The sequence below is a fragment of the Equus caballus genome, chromosome 29, assembly GCF_041296265.1.
Source record: "Equus caballus isolate H_3958 breed thoroughbred chromosome 29, TB-T2T, whole genome shotgun sequence".
Taxonomy (NCBI): domain Eukaryota; kingdom Metazoa; phylum Chordata; class Mammalia; order Perissodactyla; family Equidae; genus Equus; species Equus caballus.
This window is the reverse complement of record NC_091712.1, coordinates 39,806,735-39,829,552: the sequence shown is the minus strand read 5'-3', so window position 1 is coordinate 39,829,552 and position 22,818 is coordinate 39,806,735. Positions and strand designations below refer to the sequence as shown.

General features: G+C 41.6%; 1 protein-coding gene across 2 annotated transcripts in view; it reads left to right on the top strand.

The window, feature by feature from the left end:
• NET1 (neuroepithelial cell transforming 1) overlaps window positions 1-10,553 on the top strand; it is a 61,620-nt gene extending 51,067 nt beyond the window's left edge. For both annotated transcript variants that reach the window (XM_023632265.2, XM_001500107.7), the window contains 9 exons: window positions 3,278-3,385; window positions 4,302-4,469; window positions 4,865-4,927; window positions 5,262-5,358; window positions 5,496-5,572; window positions 6,272-6,529; window positions 6,975-7,145; window positions 8,137-8,323; window positions 8,664-10,553. In XM_023632265.2, coding sequence (XP_023488033.1) covers window positions 3,278-3,385; window positions 4,302-4,469; window positions 4,865-4,927; window positions 5,262-5,358; window positions 5,496-5,572; window positions 6,272-6,529; window positions 6,975-7,145; window positions 8,137-8,323; window positions 8,664-9,070 — 1,536 coding nt within the window. In that variant the 3' untranslated portion in view covers window positions 9,071-10,553. The remainder of the gene's footprint in view (window positions 1-3,277; window positions 3,386-4,301; window positions 4,470-4,864; window positions 4,928-5,261; window positions 5,359-5,495; window positions 5,573-6,271; window positions 6,530-6,974; window positions 7,146-8,136; window positions 8,324-8,663) is intronic.
• Window positions 10,554-22,818: the final 12,265 nt, after the last annotated feature.

Here is a 22,818-nt window from a genome sequence, read left to right as displayed (position 1 = left end):
TGGTATTTGTTTATTCCCATAGATTTTCAGGTTGTCTTTTGAAGAGAGTGCATAATTTGAATATCTGTACCCATTCTTTAAGTGTCTTGTATTCACCATAACACTCTTAATAACCCTCCAAAACAGAAATAAGCAACAACAGCAACAAAACCATTATCTAAGATAGGTAGACGCCTAGCCCTCTCTTCCTTCATCTCCAGACGCTGTACCTGTGTCCTGTGTCCTGTGTGCGTGGAGGGACAGATATGGGTGTAATACCAGTTCTCGAAAAATTTTGTCTTAGAACTATGTTTCTGACAGTGTACATTTTTAGGTTCTTAGTAGCCAAACCAAGATAACTAAAATGGTTCATCTAGACCTCTAACGAAAAACTGCTTTTGGTCGTAGCTCATGTGGACCAAATCCTAACCTGTATTTTAAGAGACAAATTTTTGTCCCACACTTATACGTGACCCATGAATGCCTACTCTATATCACTTTTCCACAAAGGTTTTCTGTATGACATTTTTTTCAAATAGTGTATGTATCCTGAAATTAGTGATGAACCATATTCGATATTACACCTTTACATTTCAATCACATTTAAGTGATTTTATTCATTAAAATTTTTTATACTTTTGAATATATATGCTAAAAGTTTGTGTCGTCTGCCAAGCGTTCTTCACATATATCCTTTTAGTAAGGCAGCAAAGTTTTATTGAATCCCCAAAAGCATGTGTGAAAAATACGAAGTTGTCCTCCCACCCTCCCTTTCCCCCCACCACCCATATTTCCAGATTTAGTACCATACTCTCTTACCAAGACATTTTAAGACTCTCGTGCTGTACTGACTGAGCTAGAGGCATTCTTAACAAGACATCTTAGATTAGATAAACTCTTAAGACTAACATGTTCTTTGTGAAGAAGTGAGGCTATAGATGGGTTTCTAAAAGACTGTGGGACATATGTATCCTGCCACCCTAAAGAGACTCCATAAACAAAATCCACATTAAAGATGTTTTAGATATATTTACATTTTGTTATCTAAATCTAAATTCTGTAGTTTTAATTTTAAACACATAATTTTGAGTCACCAGGAAATTAGTAGTTGTACTGTAACTGATCCTACAAAGGCAAGAATTTTTTATTATTAATTTGATATTATGTAATAAAATAGGAATCAAAAATTCCTTTCCTCCCAGCTAAACTAACCTTTCCTTTCAAATTCACTGGGAAGAGCACCTTTCCAAAGACTTTTAAATTGAAATTAAATATTTTGTGATTTACTAGGAAGTCAAGTTTGTTATGCTTTAAACAAAGAAGCAGAATTAACCTCTGTTTCCAAAAAGTGAAACAGAATTTTCTGACAACTGCTTTGTTTCTAGTTAACGTTACCATATCTTACTTTGTGAGGTAATTATATCTCTCTTCAAACAGAAGACTCTTTGTGCTGTCTTTGCTAAATAGAAAGGAATGCCTTATGCTGGACCTTCTGCCATGCATGTGTCACTTCAGTCTTGCACAGATGTATATTGTAGAGGCATTCACACATGTCCTTGACCACACAGTGTGTCATTTAACTACATATCTTGAAGGTTTCTTTTTCAGTTCACTTAACATTTTCACATTAGTGGCTTTATATTCAAAGTTTGACTTTGGAGTTAATTATTTTGGCAGGGGAGGGTTGATCTACAACTCCACCTCTTAAGGCTTTCAAAGGCCTGAATTCTCCTTGGCCATCTGAAGTCTGCTTAGTGGGTCACGCTCCTTTCTGACATGTATGTAGACCTTTAGGGCACGAAGGCGTCTTGTTGCTTCTTTGGCTATTTGAATCATTTAAGTTTCTTTCCAGAGAATTTTAACTCTTTCTGTCGCTATATTCTTAAATTATTCTAAGGGGATTATTTTTATTCAATTTCCTCACCCCTTGTTTATATAACTTTAGTCATATCAAAGGATTTTTAGAAAAAATGTTTCATCTGTCACTTTAAAATAATTTTTATTTTTAAGTGGTAATTTTAGTATAATTTTTAATTATATGTCCTTCTGAATTCTTAGCAAAATTATTTTATCAAGTATGCTACAATTATCAAAGGCACTAAATACAAACCAACAGTTATACTCCATGGACATTATAAGGGATAGGCCTGGTTTGTGATCTAGCCTTCTTTATTTCAATAGCTGTATGAGTCACCTAATGGTATGCCTCCATTTTCCTAGCAATAAAATTTGAATAATGCAATTTTTGAAGTTTCAAGATCCTTGAATGATTGATATGTTTGCTGTACTGTTATTTTAAAAACAATATGTGTAGAGTAATAACTATTTCTTCTAAATTTATATATATTTTTCCTTTAAGTTAATACATTAAATGTATGAGAGAGGATCCAATTATTTATAAATACAAATATTTATGTAAAGTGGGAATATTCCTAAGAAAGAATGTTAGTAATAGCTAAAACTTAATATGTTCCCAGCACTGTTCTGAGCCTTTTAAACATATCTTAATCTTCCTAACAACTTTATAGAGACATTCTAATATTAATCCCATTTTACAGATGAGGAAACTGAGACCCCAGGTGTTCCCTAGCAAGTGCTAGAACCAGGATTTGGGCCCAGTCAGTCTGATTCCAGAGCCTGAGTGCTCTTTTAACCATTGTCTTGCCTCTGCTTGAACACCTCACCTGACAGGGACCTCACTGCCTTAAAAGTTAATCCATTCCAGTGTCAAACATGTTCTTTAAAAGCACTTCTCTAACTAAAGTATTTAAGAATGAAATGATATAATGTCTGGGATTTGCTTTAAAATATTCCAGTTGGGGCAGAGATGAAACAGATTGTTACACCAAAACCTATTGAAGCTGAGTGACATAAGGACATAGAATCCATTATGCTATTCTCCACTTTTGTGTATGTTTGAAATTTTTCATAATAATAATTTTTTTAAAGTTACTCTCTATATTAAACTTAAAAGTTCTATAGGATTTTAGAATCTAATTTCTTTGTTTTAATTTTAGTTTTTCTTCTGTTTAATGATAATATTTGTTATATTCTCAGAGTGCTATTCAGCTATTCAACTGGTCTTTTCTATACCATTTATTTTTTAATAAATTACTGCAACTCAGCAGTGTTCTTAGTGTTTTAACAATGAAGAACAACATTCATTTTCAGAGTTCCATGTTTCTGTATTTCATAATGTACAAATATTGGTTTTTGAGAGGGCTCAACTTTGTCCAAACTTGTTTGAAATTATTACACCTAAACACACATTTAGTATAACCTGTTTTTGTTTTTATAGGAGCCAAGCAATAAAAGAGTTCGACCTCTAGCTCGGGTCACATCCTTAGCAAATTTAATCTCTCCTGTAAGAAATGGAGCAGTCAGACGCTTTGGTCAAACAATACAGGTAAGGGGGGTCGGAGGGAATGTAGTGAGGGTTTTTTTTTTTCCCCTAAAGATTTTATTTTTCCCTTTTCTCCCCAAAGCACCCCAGTACACAGTTGTATATTTTTTTTAGTTGTGGGTCCTTCTAGATGTGGCATGTGGGACGCCGCCTCAGCATGGCCTGACGAGCAGTGCCATGTCCGCCCCCAGGACCAAACCAGCAAAACCCTGGGACACCAAAGCGGAGCATGCAAACTTAACCACTCGGCCACAGGGCCAGCCCCGGGGGGTTTTTTATAGAAACCTAAAATTTGTATTTTTCTTTGAGTTGAAACAGGTTTGTGCTATTATACTTAAACATAACTTTCCCTTTTGGAATATGCTGGTAAGAAATACTGTTACCAGAATAATATTTATATAGCCTCATTATGTTAGTTTCCATCTTATATCAAAGCATGGTCTTGGATAGTTTTTATTCCCAAAAAGTAATTTTGGCTGATAAATATGTATATACTCTGTGTGTGTGAGAAAAATTGGCCCTGAGCTAACATCCTGTTGCCAATCTTCCTCTTTTTGCTTGAGGAAGATTGTTGCTGAGCTAACATCTGTGCCAGTCTTCCTCTATTTTGTATGTGGGACACTGCCACAGGATGGCTTGATGAGCAGTGTGTAGGGCCATGCCCAGGATCCAAACCCACAAACCCTGGGCCGCTGAAGCAGAGCACATGAACTTAACCACTATGCCACTGGGCCAACCCTAATAAATATTTTAGAATGATAGATTGAAGCTTGGATAAATGATTGTTTAATGCATTGAGAAATCCTCAGAACTTTGTTCTTAATTTGTCTTTCTAATATTTTTAAGGAAAAAAAGAGAATAATTACTGTAGCCTCCAAATCTTTTCTCTTTTATTCACCTCTTTGCTTTTTCTTTTAAGTCATTTACCCTTCGTGGTGACAACAGATCCCCAGCTTCTGCCCAGAAGTCATCGAGCAGATCAACAATCCCAACGCCTGCCAAAAGGAGAAGTAGTGTACTGTGGTCAGAGATGTTAGACGTCAGTATGAAGGAGTCTTTAACTACCAAAGAAATCAAACGTCAGGAGGTATGCTGGCATTCAATAGCAAGACCGTATTTATTAGCTTATATTAAAAAAAAAGTAGTCCCCTTTTTTAAACGTATGTTTTACCAGAAGAATAGCAAACTAATGGCTATGTCAAAATCAACTTGCGTTTTTGTATTTGAGCATTAATTCATAACGCATGCTGAGCAACACTTTGTGATAGGTGGTAATCATCAAATTTAACAACTCAAATGGGGTAAAATTATAAAACATACGGCAACCTTTTATTTGAGATTCCATTCTGAATTATAATTTTCAGATTGAGTCACTTTAAAAAAGTGCCATTTAGAACATAAGTGATGGTAAATATCAGTTGTATATAATTTTCTTTTCTCAAAGGAAGAAATGGCCAATGATGTTTGCTGAATTTCTTTTAGGCAATATATGAAATGTCCCGAGGTGAACAGGATTTAATCGAGGATCTCAAGCTTGCAAGAAAGGTCAGTAAATAACTTTTTATCATATATTCTAGTTTTTAAAAATTATATTTTACAAATCCTAAAGGATAGTTTTCTTACCTTTAGAAGTAGAAAAGTAGAAGATATCTATTGGCGAATCCTTTTTTTAGATTAGGTTTATTAGAGACATCTCTTCAAATATGAATATCAGTAAGAGAGTCTATTTGGGGATTAACATTGCTTTAATTTCCTTTATGTGTCACAAATAGAACCCACTATAGCTTTTATGTAGTTAGTCATGCTTGCATTCAAAGATCCGTCATCATGTTTTATTTGCTTGATCTCTTTGTGTGACACATTTCTCCCTCTCTGACAGGCCTACCATGACCCCATGTTAAAGTTGTCTATTATGTCAGAGGAGGAACTCACACATATATTTGGTGATTTGGATGCTTACATACCTCTGCATGAAGGTAAGATATGCTACATAATTTTCATTAGTATCTGAACAGCAGTAACACAAGTAATTTTAAATCTAAACTTCTAATTTAGTGCTGAATTATTTTTTAAATAAACCTATTATTGGTATTTCTGCTTTTTCACACTTCAGATTTGTTGGCAAGAATAGGAGAAGCAACTAAGCCTGGTGGAACAGTGGAGCATATTGGTCACATCCTTGTGAGCTGGGTATGTAGCGGGTTGTTTACTCCAGACAGTTTCTTACAGATATGCCACACTTGTCATTTGTGATGAATATCATATCCATTTGATCCAGTAACTGGATTCTAAAAACAAATAACCAGGGCATTAAATTTACATAGCTATAAGAAGTTACAGGCTGTTTTAAAAAATACTTCATGAATGATACAGTTTTATTTGTTATAAAAATATGTTCCTCCCTAGACAGCCTTCTCATATTATATTCCATTAATTGTCTGTTTCACTCTTTCAGTTAACATTTGAGTGCCTGCCAGATGCGAGGCACTGTTCTAGGAGGGATCACTCAGGGATTCACTGATGAAAGACAGTCTCTACATTTATAATCTAGTGAGAGAATAGTCTAGTAAATAAACAGTCTCAAGGTCGGTGGTGACCATGATAGAGAAATGCTCGGGGGTCCTGGCAATACAGAAGACTAGCATCTGACTGAGCTTGGGGGAAGTGGAAGTTATGAATCTTTGGCTGAATTGGGGAAATTGGAAAAGGGCATCCTGATGTTGGCCCAGAATACTCTCCTACTCCCATTATCACCTGCAGGAAAATTTCCGCACCTTGTTAAAATGTTCAAGAATAGCTGTATGTTTTATTTTTGAGATCATGGGCTTACTAATGGACTCAATTGTAAGAGGACCTTATTGTACTTTGTTTTCTCTTATGACTCTCCAGTTGCCAGGCTTGAATGCCTACAAAGGCTACTGTAGTAACCAGCTGGCAGCCAAAGCTCTTCTCGATCAAAAGAAACAGGATCCAAGAGTCCAAGACTTCCTCCAGCGGTGTCTGGAGTCTCCCTTCAGTCGAAAACTAGATCTTTGGAGCTTCCTGGATATTCCTCGAAGTCGCCTAGTCAAATACCCTTTACTGTTGAAAGAAATTCTTAGACATACTCCAAAAGACCACCCTGATGTTCAGCTTCTGGAGGAAGCTGTAAGTAGTCCAATAAATGATTCTTACGTTTTTCAAGTTTATCTATTAGCTTGCCGTAGAAGGTATACAGTCATACTCTCAAATCTTATGCCTATTGAATCTGCATAGTGAAGTGTTCTGTTGTCATTTTAAGTTCCCCATACGTTAGTGCACTGTGCGCTAAGCAATACAGAGATGTAACGCATTTTATATTTATATTTTAATCAAAAGGCTCGATTCTAATCTGATCACTTCCGCTAGCTAGAAGTGTGACTTTGGGAAAATCTCTCAATTTGGCTGAGGCTGTTTCTTCTTCTGTGAAACGAAGGGACTAACTGAATTAACTGATTCTAGAGTCCCTTCAAGCTTTAAAATTCTATCATTTTAATGTGAAGTTTTAGCCCTGTACGAAACAGGATAAGTTAATCTGCTGAAAATGCTCTATCAATTTTTTGATAATTTTTAGATACTGATAATACAAGGAGTTCTTTCTGATATCAACTTGAAGAAAGGCGAATCAGAATGCCAGTATTACATTGACAAACTGGAGTATCTGGATGAAAAGCAGAAGGATCCTAGAATTGAAGCAAGCAAGGTGCTGCTTTGCCACGGGGAACTGAAGAATAAAAATGGACATGTAAGTATGTTTATTTGGATACTGATGTGAAGTGAGCTTTTACTTTCCCCTTCCCATCCTGTTTAAATTTTTCCACATAAATTATGAAGCAGATTTGTAAAATAAATTCATCACATAATGAAGGAAGGTTACTGGTTTTCTTTTTATGTTAGCAGCTTTGATAAAGCAAACATTTGGTTGCTGTTGTTACAGAAGGACTTAAATGTCTCAGTGGAGAATCAGTAATACTTTCTTTCTTAGTTTTGAAGCATAAATCAACTTATTTAGCTAGAGATTCCTTTCTAAATAAATTGTTAGTTCCATAATGTTTAATAAAACAGCATATCCTTTAGAAAGTTTGAAGAGTTAACTTTATAGTGATGGAAGTAGTTTTTAGCACTACTGAACAAATTTCTGCAGCGGACTGAATGAAAGCAAACCTATTTTTAAAATCTTAATCACAAAAGTACTGGCTAGAACTAAGTATAATCATGGAATGGTATTTTTGTTTCATTATGTGCTTTTCAGAAGCCCAGTTTATAAGTTGAGGGTTTTTTTGGAAAAAGCTGAAATCTGATTTCTATCATGAGGCCTAATTATTCTTTAAAAGCTTAAATTTGTGTGGGACAAAATAGCATCATTAACATTTTTACCAGCTTGCATTTTTTAATCCTTGCTTTGTTAGGAAACTGTGGTATACAATACTGGTGTTTCCGTTCATGTTACTACTGATAGTCAGGTCTTTGTGGTGCTTAGCGTTTACTCAGCTACTGCTTAATCTAATGTTACACACCCATAAAAAAAGTGTTATATGGTCTGAAATTAGAAAAGCTCTCCAAGTATAGCACGCACAGCCTTGAAATCACATCTTTATGGGGTCATTTGTAAGGGGGACCTTAGTAAATAAATTTGATGAAATTAATGTCAAATCAAGCTATTTAAACAATGGATTTGAATCACTTAAAATTACAAAGTTTCATATTTAGGAAGGATTTGTTTCCTGTTTCTCCAGAAACTTTACATTTTCCTGTTTCAAGACATCTTGGTTTTGACTCGGCCTGTTACACGAAATGAGCGTCACTCTTACCAAGTTTACCGCCAACCAATCCCAGTCCAAGAGCTGGTCTTAGAAGACCTGCAGGATGGAGATGTGAGAATGGGAGGGTCCTTTCGAGGGGCTTTCAGCAACTCAGATAAAGGTAAAACTACAAGCTTTAAAATAGTTTAAGTAAACGTGAACTCAGAACCTAAATGATTTTTGTTTTGATCTTTAAGAATTCTGTCCCTACATAAAAGATGAATGAAATGGGTTCCGTTGTCCTCTACCTGTTATGCCCATTAAGTTGTCAGGTGGTTCACTGCTGTAACACCAGCAGGTGTGTCTAATAAGTAACGTGTAGCCTTCATTTAATGTATCGACCTAACAGAATGCACATTGCGTAAATACCAGCCCCCGTCCTAAGATTCTATGACCACTTTATGTAGAATAAACTTTTTTCTTACGTCTGATTTCCTTCTTTTCCATTTTTATTTTTCTAGCTAAAAATATCTTTAGAGTTCGCTTCCAAGACCCCTCTCCAGGCCAGTCTCACACTCTGCAAGCCAATGATGTGTTCCACAAGCAGCAGTGGTTCAATTGTATTCGAACCGCCATTGCCCCCTTCCAGCAGGCCGCCAGTCCCTCCGAGCTGCAGGGTCTGCCAGAGCTCCACGAGGAGTACACAGAGAACAACCCCTCAGCCGGGAACGTCAGAGCCCAGAGAAGGGTGTCCACAGCATCTAGTGTGACTCAGGTCGAAGTTGATGGAGATGCTTCAGAATGTGGCTCCCCAGTACACACAGCAGATGACATTAAGAGTGTAAAAGCACCCCGAACACAGTCCAGCTTCCGTAAAGCAAGGGACAAAGCCCAGCTGAGTGGCAAACGGAAAGAGACTCTGGTGTAAAGGAAGCTCTGTGTTCGCTGGTGGAGAGACTGCTTATTTATAAATGTGTACAGTTTGTTGTTTCTTGCTATGTGAGCATGGGGCATTGCAGGGTTGCTTAATAGTAGTCTTAACATTTGCTATGTTTTTAGTTGGTTTGGGTTGTTCCTTTTTTTTTTTAATGGCAGCTAAAGATATATATACAGATTATTGTTAAAATCCTTTTTTTTTAGGTATTTCCTCAGATTATTTAGAACATGCAAACCTGGTATTTTTAATCAAATGAAATATTTATGAAATTTCTCCTCATTCAAATTCATCATGACTTTCCAGTATCAACCAGTAGTGATACAGTTTTTGCCAAAACTTAAAATGTTGCAGATACTGGGATTTTACCAGACTTTATTTGATAAACTTTGCATGCAGAATTTGAAATTTTAACATTGGCACCTAAAATCTACATGGAATATGTGTTTGTAATATTTCGGAATTTACATTGAAACAGACCTTCCTTGGAAAACGAACCATAAAACTTAATAGGTTTTCCATTTTATCAACTGGAATGCTTTATATTAGTTTTTTTTTCACTGCACATTCCTCATTTTTTCATTCATTTAACCGGCCAATATTTAAGTTTTTTATTGTAAAGTAGTTTTTAGTATTTGCTTTTATTTTTTTACTTTGATGCCTTTTCAAATTGGCATGTCTTTAAAGTATTTTTCTTTCTTGATTAAAAATGTGTGTGTATGTGTGTGTGTGTGTGTATATATATAAAATTTTTTTGATCATATTAACTTTACCAAGTGAAACCAAGCCATACTGTTTTTGAGCCAATTAAGAAAATTACAATTTTTAACGTGTAGCATTTCAGGGTGGTGAACACACATGAAATGACTCAGTATGTTCTGGACTACTGCAAGAAAACCACCTTAAGGATTTTGTTGACAGTTTTAGTGTTGTCTGAAAAGCAAAAGGGAAGGCAATTGACTGGTAGTAAGTAAAAGAAAAAAAGAGGGAACAAGAGAGTAGGTTTGTCTTAAAGTAAAAATGTCTGGCTGTGCCAGAACGTGAAAGAGATAGCAAGAGCTAAACCTGAGGGCGTGTAGTAAGTTGTAGAAGGTTGGGGGATGTGAGCTTTATTTGCCTTGGTTTATAATAACCTGCGAATAATGGGTTTGAAAAGAAACAATGAAATGTATTGAAAATTTGACCATATTAGATCAATTGTGGTGGATTTATTCTTAAGAGAGAAAAAGACTGATGAATCTTTTCCTGTAAAATGTTCCTGTCCGAATGAGATCATGTCTCTAAGGGAGGACAACAATCCCTGTGTCGTGGCAGATTTATAGTGGTGATCAGTTCCGTAAACATTGACTCTTCTGTGAACTATATTTGGCCAGTGGAAATGAAAATTGGAAAAGACTGTAAATAGATCAATCCGAGTGATTTCTCTGTATAAATGAATTATACAATTAAAACAAGCACACACATAATCACCCTTAAAGGTTTCTTGCCTGTGGATATTTGGGGACATTTGCCAGAATATGTTGGTATGGCAAAGGAGGTAACAGCAAGCCTCACAAAAGTTTTAGAAAATCATAAATACTTAAACCTTTGAAATTCATTGATGAGTAAGAGAAAGAATCAGTTACGTCAAGTTTTATGAATCTTATTAAAACCATTTAGAATGCAGTATAATCAGAAATAGCAATTGGATTGAAGACAGCTAAACATCTGGCCACTTTCTGGTTATGATAGTAAAGGTAATAGCAAAGCATCCTGATTAACTTCAGATTTTCATTTAGGTATCTCAGTTTTCTAACTTAGGAAATTTAAAGTCGAAAGTATAGATAACACTGATGGTTGTGGTCTGAAAAATCAGAAAACAAGATTTCTAATCATTTCTGAAGATGTTATGTAGAATATCCTTCCTTCCAGAGTTACCTTAATCAGCTTCTGAAGTTATAGAAACCAGTGGTAGTTCAAATGTTGTTAATGGAATGATCTTTTATCAAAAACTGTATCTTCCTTTGGTTCCTTCAAGGGAGAAAATAAGACCCAGAAACTGAGTAATTATATAGAATGAACACTCTTCAGAAATACCGTCTGTATTTGAGAGAATTTGATGATCTAGCCCAGTAGTTCTCAAACCCATTTGGGCATCAGAATCACCAGAGGTGCTTTAAAAAAATAAGGGTAACTGGGCCTCACCCCCTCGCTTCCCCCCCCACACACACACCCATGTCACTGAATCAATATGAGGGGAGTAGGGGGTGGGAGTAGAGGGCTGATAATTTAGATTTGTAGACACTCCCTCCTAGTAATTATGACACAGCACTTAGTAATCATTGATCTAGCCAATAGCCATTATGTAAATGACATATAGTAAGTATTGACACATATCTACTATCTTCTCAGTTTGCCTTAAACTAGGCAGTCTGAGTTGAAGTTAGTCTGATTTTTCTTTCTTTTCCTTTGTTTTTGCTGAGAAGGATTCACCCTGAGCTAACGTCTGTTGCCAGTCTTTCTGTAATTTGTATGTGGGCCATCGCCACAGCATGGCCTGATGAGTGGTGTAAGCCCACACCCAGGAACCAAACCCCGGCCACCAAAGCAGAGCGCACCAAACTTAACCACTAGGCCATAGGGGCTGGCTCTTCTTCTCTTTTTTAACTTCTTTCAGTGAGTGTGCTTGTATATTTTGAGCATGGGATAGCCTCTACCTAGGAAGGTCTTTTTAAACTGAGTGCTTAGTCTCAGGGTGTGTGCACACAAGTGGTAAGGGAAGCTAAGGCAGAATTAACTCAAGCAGTCAGTGCAACGTCAGGGGGATGCCAGTGTCACTAAGTCACCCTTGAATCTAGTAAGACTGACGTTTCCTCGACTGACCCAGGAGGTGCCTAGCTACTCTTGTGCCAGCTAGGTCTACTGTATGTTTAATGCTTTCTGAATATGCAGATGTAGCATACTACTTTTTATATATGTGTGTCTATATATATTTTTAAATATATATGGCTAACTATAATGTTACTAAGTTAATTTTACAAATATCAGCAAATGCCTAGTGAAGGCTTCCGTCTGTCAATCTTGATGACTGAAATGCAGAAAGACATAAAGTAGATATCTTACAGTTTGTCTTCATCATACTTCTCAATTCAACCTGCCTGTCCCTAGGGTTGAAACTGGCTAGTACTGTTGTCTTCATTATGTTTAGAAGTTGTAGAGATTCGAAGTAGATAATATCTCAACTGCAAACTTGGGCTTTTCTTAATTGATGTTAGAGAACACCTCTGAAAGAATACTATCCCTTTGTCCATTGAACCTAAATCTCATGAGAGGAATGTCATAACCAAGAAAATCTCCCTCAGTCCACAGGAGTCTGGGACTTCCTAGATCCAGGGGAGTTTGGGGTTTTGCCTGCACATTTGAGCAACTCCAGAACAAACCACAAGTCTGAGATGTCTCAGATGTGGGTGGTTCCTCAGGTCTGGTTGTATGTGATCTTATTTACAGCATGGGTACTTTGAGACTCCAGTAAAAACTATGGACCTGCTCCCCAGAAAAATGTGTATGCATATATACACATCCACACAAATTAGGGGGTTCAGGGATGTTCCCCAAGCCTGTCTGTGGACTCCACATCAATATTCACTCAAGTCTGTCCTGACTAGGATTTTTTTAGGGAAACATGCTGGAAAGCAAGGATTCACTTTTTTCTATGGATTCTCAAAGACTTTTATAAATAATAGTTGAAAACTATCATATTCCACACTTTTAACCACTATTCTCACACTTGTGACACATTTGACTGATCTGAGTATAATTTTCTTTGAGATAATATATAAATGTTGAGTATGCTTTTTGTAAGTACTTTCAATTTGGTGTCACTTAGTACTATAAATTGCTTCCCTGTTCTCAGCCCTTTTCTCTCCAGAAATATCCTGCTCTGCTTTCCCAGAAGATGGGTTACCCGTGAGATGTAGGAATATGGACTTGGATAAAACCAATTCTTTCCCAGCGTGAAGGGACACTGTCAAGTAACTGCAAATCCGCAGGTGTCTCATAGTGGAGCGTTGACCTAGAAGTGCCTGAGACAGTGGGAGCATCAGTTAGGATAATGAACAAATGTATTTAAATCCATAGCTTCGTAATGATTCTGTAAAAAAAAAAAACAAAAAGCTTTTAATCCCCTTTGGAGTATCTCAGGAAACCAACTTACTACTTTGAAAACTGATAAATAAAGGAAAAGAATCAAGCATTCATTCCACCCTTTCCTTTACAAACTATACCTCAGGGTAACCAAATAGCTGAAGAAGGGAAGATTTTCTTTATAGCAGTAGCCCAGCTAATCAATGAAGAAGGAACGATAGAGTATCACCATTTTGTAGGCCCTCATGAATTGATGCATCTAGATGTCAATCGTTAATAAAGACCTCCGACACAACGTGCCTTGTGATGGAAGTGCATCCCACAACCTAAGGTGTCTCACCAAGAAAATCAGCCTGAATTGGATCTGCAGGAAACCATAAGACAAATGGCATAGTTTCTTCAACAAAATAAAATTGAGAAAAAGAGAAAGATGGAGGAATCTATAAGACATATCAAACAACCACAATATATGGACTTATTTGGATCCTAAATCAAAGAAACTTTTTAAATAAGACAATCCAAACTATCCAGTATTGACCGAATATTTGAAGTCCAGTAGTTATTATGTTTTCGTGTTTGACGGTGGTACTATGATTACAGTCCCTTTAGAGACACATACTGAAATATTTATGGATAAAAATGTATGATGTCTGGGATTTCCTTCAAAATTATGGGCAGGAGCATGGTTGGGAATAAAAATGAAACGAGTCCTAAATTGAGAATTGCTGAGGATGAATGGGAGATAGAATTCATTATACTCCTTGCATGTCTTTTTTTATATGTTTGAAATTTTCCACTGAAAAGAGCAAAAGTTAAAAAGAAAAAGAACTTAGGGAATTCCAGGTATCTGGTAAGTTTCCAACTTCTCAACCTCTTAACCCCCTCTGAACCCTCCGCCTTCACTTTTCAAAATAAAGGCCGATGTTCATCAAATACAGCTGCCTTTGTTGTCTGCCCTCACAGAAACTCAAACCTCTTGCCTCCATTCGACACCCGTGCGCTCTCCATGACAGCTCAGCAGTAGTGTCAGGCTAATCTGGATTCTGGCTTAGTTCATACAGCCCTTTTCCCCCTCTACTCTCCTCGTCCCTCTCTCTCTCTCCCTCTACCATTGTCTGCTTCCTTCACCCACCCTTTTCTCTGACACAGAAACATGTATACGAGGCTCTGTGAGCTGAGGTGATGAAAGACGTGTTTCCAGCTCTCCCAGTGAAGCAACTCTATGCAGCTCGACCCTGAGAATTTCCAGCAAGGGCCACTTTGTTAACCACGGTCCTGCCTTTTTAGAAAGGAGAGAGCATTATAATTTCTGGTAATGTTTGTCCTGTTGAGTACACCAGGAAGTAAAACAAAATTAGCCACATTCCAAGAATTCAGATAATCTCCAGTAGAATTCAGATTTCTCCAGAGCGGCTGCTGGGGGCAGGGAGAAGGGTTTTTGTTTCCCTCCCTTAGTGGGCAGGGCAAGCACGGACAGATTGATCACGTTAGGCCTGGAAACCCATGCAGAGTTTTTAGTCTGATCCCCTCTTTACCAGCTGAGGCGTCTGAAATCTAAAAGCATCAGGTGACTTCCCCAGGATCACACAGCCGGTGGGTGACAAAGCTGAGATTAAAGGCAGCTACATGCCAGGCTTGTGTTCGTTCCACTGAAGACACTCCCTCTGCTACCAGCCCACCGTAAAGCTGGTCTTAGTTCACCCGCCTGTTATTGGACTTCTGCAGACAGACTTGGAAATGAGTATATGATGAATGGAGAATATGGGGAAGTTCATGTCTGGTTTCCATTGAATAGGCAGCCCGTATTACCCTGATCAATTTACTTCTTTCGACAGCTCTACAGGAAATGATTTCATTCTGTTTCCAGGAGCTAAACACTATTCTCAAATTGGAAACCAAAACTCAGAGCCCTTTCCATCCTCCTGATGCCTTACGTTTCCCAAAGCAAGTATCTCATTTACAAGGACTCGGAGAAGGGCAGAACGGGTGCCATCTTCCCTGTTACACAAATGCAGGCTCAGAGTTCAAGCCCTCACCCAAGGCCACATAGCTAACAAGTGACAGAGATGGAACTAGAAACCAGGTCAGACTCCTGGTCCTATTTCTCCACTCAGGGTATTCACAAGTTCCGGTCCCAGGAGGTCTAAGTGGGGAGGGGGAATGTTTTAAAGCTGGATCTCTGCTGCCCTGATTGGGGGAGTGGGCAGAAGGCAGCCTCAGTGTACCCTGCGGTGTTGCTGACTGGCACTGCCCCTCCCAGAGTGGCTGGAGGTAGGTGCTCTTTCAATGTGAAGTGGAGGAGAGGGGCACAGGGTTGGCAGAAGCAGCAGGAGTGAACAGGAAAATATTTGGACCCCCATTTCCCCTGGTTTAGATAAGAGGAGATTTGACCTGGGCTCTGCAATCTACTGCTGAAAGGAGCTCTCCAGCTTGCACTGACGTTAATGATCAGCAGGTCCCGGCCCTCAAACCAGGGCACTAGCCCTCCTAAACTAGAAAACAAAGGCTTACCTGGACATCCTGTTGCTTGCCCTTTCTTTCTCCTCAAACTCCTGGCTTCTCTGGGACTTTCAGGGGGACCCTCAGATTTGGCTACTGCCTAGTGTCATTCACTCCCAGTGACACTCAGCCTGTGTGATGAGGTGGCTCCCTAATTCCATGACACAACCAGCCACTGAACACTGAGGCCCAATTTCATCTCTCGAGATTCTGGCCAAATGATTCTGCTGCCTGGTCTCCACGCCAACCCCTCCCTGCTAGGACAAGCCTCTACACTCCCAACCAACCTACCCTCCCTCAACCCTAGTGTATGGAGCCTCCTCCAGGTTTCCCTCCGGGACACCAGCTGCTCCTGTTGGAGGGGCGACTTCCTTGCCTCTCCCACCCCACCCTGACCTATCCCAAATAGGAGACTCAAGACTCTCTTCACTCTTGCTGTGCTCCAAATGCTCTGCAAAATCAGCCCCACACCCAGGGGCAGGCCAGCTGGCCCCAGCCCTTTGACCAAGCTTGCTTGTCACCCTAGCATACCCCCTGCAAGCTGCCACCATTCAGGGATGCTCCTCTGGTGGAAAAGACTGTCTGTCTCCCTGGCCGCGAGCGTCTTGAGCTTACACTACTGCACTACTACCGCACTATTGCCCAGTTGTCCCAGCTCATTCTGCATCATAACTCATCAGCTCCCTCTAAGAAAATTTAACCAAACCCACCATGCCTCCCATCTCCAGTGGCCTATGTCTGCCGAGGTTAATTCACCAGATTCAATCTCCCAGCAGCATATGCCTCCTTCCTTCTTGACACACCTTCTGCTCCAGCTCCTGTCCAGCCTATTCTCCTTGTCCTCTTCCTACCTCCTCAGCATCTTCCCTCTTTTGGGCCCTTCTCCTCTTCCAGACCTCTAAATGTTGGAAAGTCACAGGGCTCAGTCCCCAGACTTCTTTTATGCTCCTGGGAAATCTGATCCATTCTCATGACCTTAATATCACCAATGCCCAACAAATCCCAAATTTACATCTCCAGTTTTCACCCCTTCCCTGAGCTGTAGACTCACTACCCAGCAGCCTATCTGACATGCCCATTTGGACGTCTGATATATCTCACACTTGACCTGACCCAAGAGAACTCCTGCTTGTCCATCCCTAATCCTGTCCACCCCTAACTTTCCCCCATCTCAGTAAATGACACCACCATCTGTCCATCCTTGATACCTCTAATTCACTCAAACTCCATGACCACTTCGTCTATAAGTCATGTCACTTCCACAATATATTCAGAGCCTACCACTGCCCACCACCTTCATTGTTCCATCATAGTATTAGCTGCAGTAACCTCTGGTCTGAAGAACAGCAAAAGCCTCCCCTCTTACCACTCCGCCCTCCATATGGCATCCAGATGATCTTTCCAAAGCAAAAATTAGACCATGATAAAATGTCAAAGTGAAACATTAGAGCTTTAAAAATAATTTTTTTCTGATGCTAAAAATCGTGGAAAATGCTGGAGCCAGCCCTGATGGTCTACTGGTTAACATTTGGTGCTCTCACCACTTCCGTGGCCCAGGTTTGCTTCCCGGTCGTGGAACCACACCACCTGTCTGTCAGTTGCCATGCTGTGGCCATGGCGCATATAGAAGAACTAGAAGGACTTACAACTAGCACATACAACCATGCACTGGGGTTTTGGGGAGAAAAAAAAAAGTGGAAGATTGGTAACAAATGTTAGCTCAGGGTGAATCTTTCCCTGCAAAAAAAAAGAAAAATAAATCATGGAAAATTTGGAAAATTCAGGAAAGTATAAAAAAGAAATCCACTTGAGAGAATGGGAAGACCCTCAACCCAGACTCTACAGAGTCAGAGAAAATGTTTGTAAAAGATACATCTGATAAAGGACTATTATTCAAAATATACAAAAACTCTTAAAACTGAACAATAAGAAAATGAACAAACCAGTTAAAAAATGGGCAAAAGATCTGAACAGACACCTCACCAAAGAAGATATACAGATGGCAAGTAAGCATATAGAAAGATACTCCATGTCATATGTCATTAGGGAATAATAAATTGAAACAAGAATGAGATACCACTACACACATATTAGAATGGTCAAAATCCAGAAAACTGACAACACTAATTACTGGTGAGAATGTGGAGCAAGAGGAACTCTCGTTCGTTGCTGGTGGGAATGCAAAATGGTTCAGCCACTCTGGAAGACAGTTTGGCAGACTCTTAACAAACTACAAACTAAAAAACCTACCATACGATCCAGTAATCATGCTCCTTGGTATTTACTCAAAGGAGCTCAAAACTTATGTCCACCCAAAAACCTGCACAGAATGTTTATAGCAGTTTTATTCATAACTGCCAAAACTTGGAAGCAACCAAGATGTCCTTTAGTAAACGAATGGATAAATAAACTGTACTACATCCAGACAACGGAATTTTATTCAGTGCTAAAAAGAAATGAGCCATCAAGCCATGAAAAGCCATGGAGGAAACTTAAATACATATTACTAGGTGAAAAAGAAGCCAATCTGAAAAGGTCACATACTGTATGAATCCAACTATATAACATTTTAGAAAAGGCAGACAGTAAAATGATCAGTGGTTTGGGAAGAGGGAAGGATGAATAGAGCACAGAGGATTTTTAGGGCACTGAAAATACTACGTATGACACTATAATGATGGAAACATGTCATTATACACTTGTCCAAACCCATACACGGTACAACACCAAGAGTGAACCCTGATGTCAACTACAGACTCCGGTTGATGATGACGTGTCACTGCAGGTTCATCAACTGTAACAAATGTACCATCTGGTGGGGGGTGTTCATTGTCAGGGACGCTGTGGGTATGCGGAGGCAGGAGGTGGATGGGAAATCTCTAAACTTTCTACCCAATTTAGCTGTGAACCTAAAACTGCTAAAAAAAATAAAATCTATTTTGAAAAAGTAAGAAATTACTCAGACCCAGACAAAAATGTGATATCAGGAGTACACATCCTTTAAGTCATATCTATAGATACCAAACTGGAATAATTCTGTAGATAATCTACAGACAAACGCTGCATGCACATAAATGCTTAGCAAAGTGGCCCAGGGCTGTCTGTCTGGATGTGGGCCACAAACCCTTGCTCTCAGAGCACAGGTGCTCAAGGAAGCTTCGTCCTGAAGCCGGGATCTCAGGCTCTGACTCCAGGCCCCCATCCAGAGCAGCCTGCACCTCCAGCTCCTGAGGGGTCAGGCTCTAAGGCGTGAACGTGACTGTGGCCCTGTCCTTCACAAGCTGAGACAAAGCAGGGGACGAGGGCGACAGTGTCGGCAGCAACACCCCCAGTCTGGGTGGGAGGGACCCCTGACTTCTTTCCGTCCTTCCTCCATTGAGTGTGGGACTGAGACTGGACTCTGCTTTCAGCTAACCTGGGGTGGACCAACCTGGAGGCAGAGCCCCACTGTCTTTGGGGCTCTCACTTCTCTTCTCTGTCTTCTGGTGGGCGAGGGAGGCAGGCCGCCTCCCTGGAGTCAGAAGCAGGGCCCTCTCCCCGATCCAGCATGAAGGTGGCAGGGCTACGGCTCAGGCCCTCCTCCCCATCAGGGCTGAGTGCTGAGCTCACGAAGGATCAGGCTGCACCCCTCAGGTTCCATGACTTCTGTCTCCCCTGCAGGCCCAGTTCTCTGCAGTTCAAACCACAGCTGTCAGTGGAACATGTCTTGAGAACTTGGCGTCAGGCCTCCCTCCGTTCCTGGAAACTGCTCCAGGGCTGGAAAAGAGGCTGTTATCTGACATCGCTGACCTTTGCCAACCACGAAGCATAGCCCTTGCCTGTCTTCTCCCTGGCAGACTCCTCCCCGGCCCACAACACAACCCCGCCCACCCAGCCTGTGTGGGTTCTCTTCATCTTGGGTGATTTCCAGGTGTGAGCTCAGCCCCCAGCTCCCCACCCAACTGTACAAGAAACCACACGGAATCTGTGACGATTGGGGGAAGGGAAGGGGAGGGGAAGGCAGAGGAGAGGAATGGAGGGGTAGGGAGAGGACAGGAGGGGAGGGGAGGGGAGGGCGAAGGGAGAAGGGGTTGGGAGGGGAGGGGAGGGAGGGAGGGAACACACCATGAGGGCTGTGGAGAGGGAGAGGAGGGAAAGGCAGGAAGTACCCCAGGTCGACTCCGTGGATATGGGGAAACAAGGCTTGGGGTGGAACTGTAACCCCCACTTTCTCCCCCCGTTTTCTATCACGTTTCAAATGCTCATTTGCAGCACCTCTGTATGCCCCAGACAGGAGGGAAGGGCCCCAAAGGAATATGTAATCTAAGACAGAAGCAATGAAGCCAACCACAGGGCAAACCTCACAACTACACATATAGAAATAGCCAGCATCTCACTGTTCCACAGCATCAAAGGTATAGTGCCTTTTACGGGGTGGCAGACATGGCTGAAAACTCTCCAGGTACTGGCAGACCTGTGAGTCACGTGTGGCCTTTCAGACCTACACGTGCGGGCTGATCCCAGTGGGTAGCACACTTTTCCAAAACAAAGGAAAATAACACAGGCGTATAAATACACTCTCCTGCACACCGTATCTGAGAGCATCTGGGGAGGGGCCCCTGAAACCATGAGATTATGTTTGCCTATGGGGAAGGAGCGTGAAACCATCTTTTCCACAAATGGAAAATATTTCTGTCGTTCTCCACTGTTCTAACTTACAGCCGGGACCTGCAGGGCTAAAGCTCCCGAGAATTTTCCAATGAGATTCTTTGTTACAGTAACAGATAAACAAGCAGCCATTGGCATCTGCCTGCTTAACAGCACACGTTCAAAGGATGCGAAACTTTCCATTGCTTCCGGGAGGTTCTGAAATCAGAGCACAGGGGAGAAGTGACATCCTTTCCCGGCAATGCCCAGCGCCTTGAGTCTGCCCTGAGGAGCCACGCTGGACCCAGCTCTGCATTTTTGCCCTCACGATTCCCCACCTGGAATGCTATTCCTCTCTCCTCTCCCCTCCCTTTGCCTGGTCACCTCCTACTCAACCTTCAAGACCCAGCCAGGCCTCACCTGTTCTAGGTAGCCTTCTCTGACTCCCTGGAGACCCCTCCCCTTCTGGGTCCCCACCTGCCCTGCCCAGATGTCTATTGCTGCCTCTGTGACTCTAAACACTTTCCAGTTTGAGTGGCACCTTTTCTACTAGTCTGGAAGTTTATTGGCCTTTGTGTCCCCAGTACCTACCACTTCTCCTGACACAGAGAATGTGCTCAAACGTGTTTGCCGAATGAACTAGAAAGTCTAAATTATTTCAGCTCTGCATTAGCAAGAGTCAATGCCACAGGGAACTAGCTGATCAAACACTCACAGACTTTCAGACCTGCACGGGGCTTGTGGCAGCCAGCCCTCCAGATGACCTCCAATGATCCCCTCCTCCTGGAATTCATACCTTCTTCAGTCCCTTCCCACAATGTGTCAGGGTTGGTCTGCGTAACCAATAGAACGAGATGGATGTAACAATGTGTGACTTCCACGCCACTTCTGCCTTGCTCTGCCTTGAGTCACTCGTTCTGAAGGAAGCCAGACGCCATGTTATAAGGACACTCAAGCTGGCCTATAGAGAGGTCCATGGGAGGAGGAACTGAGGCTTGCTGCCCACAGCCAGCATCAGCTTGCCCACCATGGGAGGGAGCCTCCTGGCGAGCAGACCCTTCAGGCCTAGGTCAAGCCCTCAGGTGTGGCAGCCCCACCCACTGTCTTCTTGACTGCAGCCTCAAGAAAGATGCTGAACCAGAACTACGAGCTAAGCTGCTCCCAGAGGATCTGTGAGTTAATGTGTGTTTATCATTGTTTTAAGCCACAAGAGTTTTATACCATTTGTTAAGCAGCAATAGATAACTAATGCAAGTCCTAAAAGCTCAGCCTGGGTTGTAGCTATTGTGGGGAGAATCAAGGGAGAGCCTGGCCAGCAGGAGGTCATCAGTGCCCTGGGATCTGGGATTTGGACCAAACCAGCAGGAACAAATAAAAAGTCAATTTCAGGAAGAGAAACCAAGGCTCATCCCCCAGGGCCCAAAGCAGAGTAGGTCACACAAACATTGGCCAGGCGTGGCTGTGGCCTGAGGCCTGCTGCCCTTTGTCCAGGGATCCTACGCACCAGTGGACAAAGCAACTAAGCTGACCTTGAATGCCTCAGTCTTACTCAATCCCTCTTGATTTGACAGCAGGGAAGTGCTTTGGTGGCGGTGGTACAGCTGATGTGTGGCCATAGAGTTGAGACCTGGGCCCAGTCCTCTGGCTCCAGCTCTCTGCCCCTGGCTGCGCTGCCCCAGGCAGATGAAAGAACAGGGCTCTCTCTCACTGTCTCCTCTCTCCCTCTTGCTCCCCACCTCCTCTTCTCTCTTCTCCTCCCACCTTCTTTCCTCCTTCCCCGCACCTCTCTCTCCCACACAGAATATTCCTGATCACCTTAATCCTGGATGCATAACAACAATGCAAGATTGGTCAGACACAGGACCATCCTGGTACAACACAACCAATAAGAACTACTATTTATTAGGTACCCACCATCTACATACAGCCCAGCCTGACTATTTGGAAAAACACTATAAACTGAGGCCTCTAGGTCGAAAAAGAAAAGTCTGTGCCCTTTGCTTCCTACCGCGACTCTGTCTTACACTGGAAGGGGCCTCCATGTGCCCAGCCCACACGTCCGCATTCTGTCCACATCCCCCCGACACCCTACCCATCCCTTCACCCCCACAACAGCCTGTCCCTGAGCCTATGGGACTAGGTATGCCAATGGCATGGGTCCAGGCCCCAGTCAGAAGCAAGCACGGGCCCTGGAAGCAAGTGTGGGGCCATTTGGGAAGGAATTCCAGGGTTCTCCACAGGAATGTGGTCTGGAAGTGAGCTACAGGAGCTCTGGCGGGCATGACCCCCTTGGCCTGGCCAGCCCCTGGCCTCAGGCATAGAGTGGGTGGGAGAGGCCCCAGCAGCCCCCGAAGCCAGCAGCCCAGAGCAGCAGCCTGATCTCCCAGGCCTGAGGACAGTGCTTTTCCAGGCCCTTGAAGCATGACTCATTGATTTAATGCTCATGACTGATAGAATGTGGAGGTTTGCTCAAGTTTGCCGAGTGGCAGAGCCAG